General features: G+C 39.0%; 1 protein-coding gene across 1 annotated transcript; it reads right to left on the bottom strand.

The window, feature by feature from the left end:
• Positions 1–796: 796 nt before the first annotated feature.
• LOC123970795 (small cell adhesion glycoprotein homolog) lies at positions 797–6,521 on the bottom strand. Its single transcript, XM_046049117.1, has 4 exons — positions 6,445–6,521; positions 4,298–4,373; positions 1,644–1,685; positions 797–1,234 (listed from the first exon to the last, which is right to left on the bottom strand). Exons 2-4 carry the CDS (start codon positions 4,368–4,370, stop codon positions 1,029–1,031), a joined length of 321 nt encoding a protein of 106 aa, XP_045905073.1. The 5' UTR covers positions 4,371–4,373; positions 6,445–6,521; the 3' UTR covers positions 797–1,028.
• Positions 6,522–6,548: the final 27 nt, after the last annotated feature.

Here is a 6,548-nt window from a genome sequence, read left to right as displayed (position 1 = left end):
ACAATCAGCCAGCGTGGAAAATGAGCAGTAATTGTTTACCAGCGTCTGGTGAGTTAGTTAGTTCGACCTCACGGCCTCTTTGTCCGGCTGTAGGAGACACAGGAGCTGTAACGTTTTAGAAACCAACAGTTTTTAACATGATTCAGTACATGAGACACACAATAAGTCTGCGGAAGGATGTGAAATGGTGAAAATAAGAGATCTGAGGCAAAAGATTTCTTTAGAAATGGTTATTCTGCAAATGTCAACATTTTCATTAAAGCTTTTTAAAGCTGCATCAGATATATTTGATTTAACTATCAAACCATCTTGGGAGAATCAATCAGAAAATGTGAAAAGTGCGGTAGATTCTCAATCAATCTCAATTAAATTCTCTCAGCACATCACTGGTGATTTCTGTGACAGAAACAATGAAAATAACAGGACTTTTTCCTGCCAGTTATAAGCTTTAATCAGTGTCAGACGTTGATTATATTCCAGGAACCTTACTGAAAAAGTGGCATATGTGTGCCTTCTGGAGGATTTTGACACTGTGACAGATTGGATTTTAATGAAGAGTTGGATGTTTTTGCACAGAGTAAGAAACAAAACTCATCTGGTTCAAGAACAATAGCACTATGTGATCACTAAATATTAGATAATGTGTAATGTTCTACCAAATTTCTGTGAGGTGTTTAGCAGCTGCTGTTCTCTCGCAGTGCCTGCTGTATGTTTGTAAGACAAATTGTCACATTAACAAGAGCTGGTATGTAAATAGCGTCATTAGAAATTGTTTAGCAAGAAGGCTGGTGTTTCATCGTTAAATTAAACGGCTGGTGCAGCTTCACAGGAAAAGTGGAGACTCACATGTCAAATAGTCGTATCTTGCTGCTGTTTGGTGGCGGCGATGTGCAAAGTTGCTTCGTGCAGCTTTAGTAAATCGGTTACTTTAAAAAAATGATGTAAAAAATAAATGTAACAAAGCTCTTTAGTCCTCGACAGCACAACTCAAGTCCATATCTTACAGGTCTTCTTCTTTTTCCCCTCCTTTACTCCTCCTCCTTGATCTTCAGAGGTTCCTTGCTCTGGAGCGCCGTATCAGAACCAACAGACTCATCGTCGTGGCCATCAACATCGTCTTCGTCTTCGTCTTCGTCCATCTCATTGGTGACGTATGAGCCTTTGTGTCTGGACAGGCACCAAAGCAGCACTGCTATCATGCAGATTAGCAGCAGCAGCACTGCACTCACGATCCCTGGAAGGGTGGAGTATAAAGGTCAAGACATGAGATCATTAAAAGATTTTAAAATCACATCAGCACATTAAACAACTCAGGATAAAATTCAGATTTGTTTTAAAATAGTTTAGTTTTGAGCTCTCTAGTCTGGAGGGTGCAACTTTTATGGTGTTTAATCTTAATCAACACTTAAATGACTAAAATTAGTTACTGTGTTATTCTGTCCTGGATAATAATTAAATTCAGATAACAACTGTACATTAATTAAAGGTTTTCTTTAAATTACACTGATTAGGCTACATGCTAATTAAACTATGAAATTAAAAGATATTTATGCTGCATTCATGGAATGTGGGATAAAAGGTGCCGGAGCTTGAAAATGCTGATTTCAGCATAGTTTAATATAATCAGGAAGCTCAGTCCTCACCTCCGATTAAGGCTGCGACTGGTCCATCGTCGGTGTAGTTGCCTGTAAAGACATAAATTAAAATGCATTAAATACAATAAAACAAATGTGTTGGGAAAAACAGGTAATATAAACGTTTCAGGGTGAAATTGCGGCAGTGGTGGAAGAAGCACTAAGATATTTGGTATAGGTAGTAATATCACGTTGTGCATTCAGACAACAAACACATGACTGGATTACAATTATGGATGCATTAATATGTTGCAGCTTGTAAAGGTAAAACTACTTTATGTACTGATGGGTAGCTTTTGAATATTCCTCCCTGGGATCAATAAAATCGTATCCTATGATAATACATCAGAATATCTTTGTTTTTTAATACAAAATATAATAATTTTAATCTGGAAAAAATAGGTAGTGGAGTAAAAAGTACAGAATTTGCTTCTGAGTACAAAACAAGTACTGCAGACTTACACAAAGTAAATGTATTAAGTTACTTTCCTGTACTGGAAGTGTTTTTCTTTTAAGTTTAGTTTCTTGTGATTATTTAAATTCAGTTTCAGCTGCTTTTTTACCCGTGTAAGAGAGGAAACCCTCACTGCTAAGCGGGTACAGCAAATGGAAGTATGGATGCGTGGTTAGAGGTAAAAGCACTAAGCGCTCGAGTTTAGAATTTGCCTCGTTTCTTTTCTCGCATTAACACTTTAGATCTTCATATCTGATTGTATCAGCCAGCAGATATTTATCAGTATTGAGCCACCACACCCATGCAGGCGGCACACCTTATAAAGTTTGTCAGAGGACAGCTGATTCTCCAATCATGCATGGCATTCAAACACCCTCAGTCTATTTTAAAGCCTCGGTGTGTGCAGAGATGAGGTGCCAAACGGAGCCCAACTCTGTTCACATGAGCTCTGTACTATTTACATCTCACATCCTACAAAAAGAAAAGAAAAGAAACAGCTTTATTCTTGTCTAACGGCAAGAAAAGCGCAACCAAACTCGATCGGTCTGATTAAATTGGCACAGAAACAGAGACAACAAGCATTTAGTTGACCCTAAAAAGTGTTATCTTGAGGTTAAAGGGTCTTAAAAATGAAATAAGAGCACTATTTTGTTATCTTGACATAAAGTAATAAAGAAGAAATGATAAAATAATAAGCAAAAGCAGCTTCAGCTCTAAACTTTGAAGAAATTTGGCAAGAAAATTGCTTCGTCTCTCTCAAAAGTTCCTGCATGGATTTAGAAGTCATAAATACGAGCGCAGATGTTGTATTATTTATGAATGTTAACAGTTCTTATTAGTGATGCAGTGATTGTTTTTTTCAGTTTAATCTCCATAAATCTGATATTTTACTGACTTACAACAACAATTACCAGAGTAAGAAGAGTTTGGAGCACAAAAGCTTGAAATTGAATACCCAGAAACATTTTCTCTGCAGCAAACACAACTAATGTCCTTGGATTGACACCACTGATAGGCTGAAAGGACGGACAACTTTGTAAATGGTAAACAATGATCCAATTCAGCCGTATATCAAACTTGTTATACACACACATCCCCAAGCTAGTTAGCAGCTCTCTGGCTGTCTTTTGGCCCCGCCATGGAAACAAGGGGCCAGCGGGCATCAGTGTGTCGGCTCTTATCTCCACAGCGACAGACCCTGGAGGCGTCACACTCGCTCCTTCCCATGCTCCTTTCTGGCATCAGGCTGATAAGACACTCCCCTGCTAAACGCACACACACACACACACACACACACAAACCACGGCAGGACCGAAACACTCGTGTGTGTCAAGTCAACAAACCTTTAGGCTCAAATCAATTACAGAATCATCGATCAAAGCTGAATCCAATCAGATTCCAATGTGATCGTGACCTTCACACAAACTGTGAATCAGCAAAATTGTACTTAAAGTATCAAAAATAAAAGTACTCATGCAGTAAAATGTCTCCTGCTGCAGATATACTTATTTCAATATTATGCCACTTTACTACATTTCAGAGGAGAACACTGCACTTCTCACCCCACCACATTTATCTGACTGCTGGAGAAGATTTATATGATCAACATTACATTTAATATCTGCTCCACCTCCACCAGCTGCAACAAATGCTGATTACTTGTCAATATGAAAATAAGTGCCAGTACTCCGCTTATTCGAATGTTGGTTTGTGTACCCCCCAACAATGACTTTAGTAAGATAGATGTAAAACAGAACAAGGGGAATGTGCGGCTCTCAGGAGGAGGCTTATAGTTGTATATAGGCACATATTTGGCATCCTGACTAAATCCACATCTGTCTCCTGCAGAGGCTTTATATACAAACTGGAGGAGGAACTAGTACAAATCAGTGTATTGGTACAACACAGCACAACCAACATTTATCAGTTTTTGTAGGTTTAGTTCTTCCATTAAATCCTTGTGCAAGAAAAATCCTCTGCATTTAGGGCCATATGTAATGCACAGAGTGCCTGATATGGAGAGGGCAGAAAAGGCCAAAGTAAGAAAAAGTCACGGTACACCAAAGAGTAGAAATGTAGAAGTACTGAGTGGTGGTTCCTATAACAGCCAGAAATCCGAATTCAAATACATATCTTCACAAGTGATCCCAAAGTTCACTCCCTGGAAAAAAAAAGTCTTGTTTTACATTATCACATTCATGTACTGTACCTTTAGTCACAACCTCAGGAAGAGGAGAAGATGATGAGACATCTCCAGGGGGAGGAGTCGTGTAACCATCCATGATCTGAGTATGAAAATGTTCATACATTTAACTGTTAATGGCAAGGTTATTTATTAAATCCATAACAGTGAGGGAATGTGTGGAATCTGCAATTTCTTCCCCTTCTAATCTAAAAGATTTCTTCTACAATATATACAGTGACGCCCAGTTCCAGTCGCAGCAGGTTGAGTTTTCCCTCCTTTCATAAGCATTTTTTATACAAGCCTACTGAAGTGGGACCAAGTGCCTGAGGGGTAGCAGAGGTATCACTACAGGCCTCAGAATGTAATTAAAGAGAGACAAATAAAGGGGGAGGGAGAGAGTCTTAATTTGTAGGGCAATGGGAATCCATCTTTTAACAGGCTGGCTGCGTTTTCCATGTTCAGCAAGTCCAGCTATTCCTCATGGCCACGCTTCTTTAGAGAAGGAGGCTGGTTCGCGCTTCTTCCAGTTTAAAAGAATTAGTCTTTTAGTAGATAAGCAACACAATGTTCAGAGCCAGTCAACAGTGACTCCAACATCATTGTTTTGGTCCAACCAGCATGCAACATTACGAAATACTCTGACATTTAGGGACTTAACTTCTAACCAGAGTGTTTTAACAGCTGGACAGTCCCGAAGCAGGTGGAGTAATGAACCTCGTCCATCTTGGATAACATAACCTATGTGTGTCTTGTTCAAGCATAATCTAACAAGGGGCAGCCTATCTGCTCCACTCAGAATCCTGTTTTGTAAAATCACAAAATCTCACACATTTCTAAGAGCTCCGAAGTCCATAATGTATTCCACTGAGAAGCTGTCAAGGATATACTGAGGTCACGTTCCCAGAGAATATGCATTAGGCTCAGCCCTAAACATTAAGCTATAAATATGACTCCAAGCATGAGGCAGGCACAGCCCCCTCTTTACATTTCCTATTTATAACGATAGTCGAGCATATGTTAACAAGAAGGGATCCATAAGACCACACTGATTTCTAAGTTGTAGAAATGGTGGGATGTTATCCCTGAAGGATGTGTCCGACTGTTTTATTTATCCAAGTGCATCCTCCAGCTGGAGGGATGGGGTTACACCAGATGGGACGGGGTGGAAGAGGCAGCCCCTCGATGCTAAATCTCCGGTGCAGCTGCTTCACAATAGGGCATGAAAACATAATAATGGTGTTATCCAAAAAGCGTGGTTGTCTTGGACAGTACCACAGTGGCGCCAAGGATATGTTCTTATTTCCAGATATGATGGTTTTCTCCAGCTGCTTACCAGAGAGTCGGGTTTGAAGGCCCAAACCAACAGATATTTTGCATCGTATGACATTTTTAGTTAGTAATATATTAACTTCTGTAGCAGGTTTTCAAGTCTCTGCAAGATGTTTTTCATAGAAGATAACTTAAAACTAGTACCAGGTGTCAAATCAATCTAAGAAATTGACTTTAAGTGATGTTAAGTTTGTAGGATTCAAAGTAAATGCAGCAAAAATATACACAACCATTGGTGTCATCCTCTTAAACTCCAGAATTATGACCATTCAACTTCTCTGTGAAGCATTAAAGTTGCGTTTTATTGAGTCTTGCAGGACAGAAGTTGTTCACATACTTAATTATGAACTCGAGGGAATGACTCCAAAAATGAATCCAAAGTGTCAGTGTTTGTCTGTATAACAAGAGTCATGCTTCACAGAGCTATCTCTGAGCTGCAGAGCATTACAATCATTTTAATCTGATTTTATTCTGCTTCCACATAACGTCTTCACACTAGTATTTTACTTCCCTAACAAATCCATCTCTGGTCTCATGAAGTTTTTATTTATTTAAGTCTGTAGCAGAAGGTAATTGTATGTATAAAATAATAATATAATAATATAAGCAAGGAAACTGAGAACATATATGCAGCACAGTTATGTTTAGTGACTAAACCAGCACTGTTTTCAAGATTGTTGACTGATTACTAAATATAACAGAGTGAAAACAAAGGTGCAGCAGCTCTAAACTGGCTGTCAGTTTGGTCTTCAAACGACGGTCACAATGCACAGAGTGAAATATCACATAACACAAAAAAGAATTAAACAAAACAAGACGTCAACCCCCCTCAGAAAACTTACCAGTTGAGAATCTGCAAGCAGCTCTTCAGTCACCAAGAACAAGAAGAAGAAGAAACACAACAGAGCATATGCTGGACAAAACACACACACACACACACACACAC

The sequence above is a fragment of the Micropterus dolomieu genome, linkage group LG01 (genome assembly GCF_021292245.1).
Source record: "Micropterus dolomieu isolate WLL.071019.BEF.003 ecotype Adirondacks linkage group LG01, ASM2129224v1, whole genome shotgun sequence".
In the NCBI taxonomy this organism is placed as follows: domain Eukaryota; kingdom Metazoa; phylum Chordata; class Actinopteri; order Centrarchiformes; family Centrarchidae; genus Micropterus; species Micropterus dolomieu.
Note: the sequence above shows the minus strand (reverse complement) of the source record. Positions and strands in the feature narration are given on the sequence as shown.

Excerpts from the sequence above, each read along its gene's own strand:
- LOC123970795 (XM_046049117.1), bottom strand. The coding sequence starts at position 4,370 with ATGGATGGTTACACGACTCCTCCCCCTGGAGATGTCTCATCATCTTCT. Across the intron at positions 1,686-4,297 it reads TCCTGAGGTTGTGACTAAAG|GCAACTACACCGACGATGGA; the intron begins GTACAGTACATG and ends ATGTCTTTACAG. Across the intron at positions 1,235-1,643 it reads AGTCGCAGCCTTAATCGGAG|GGATCGTGAGTGCAGTGCTG; the intron begins GTGAGGACTGAG and ends CCACCCTTCCAG.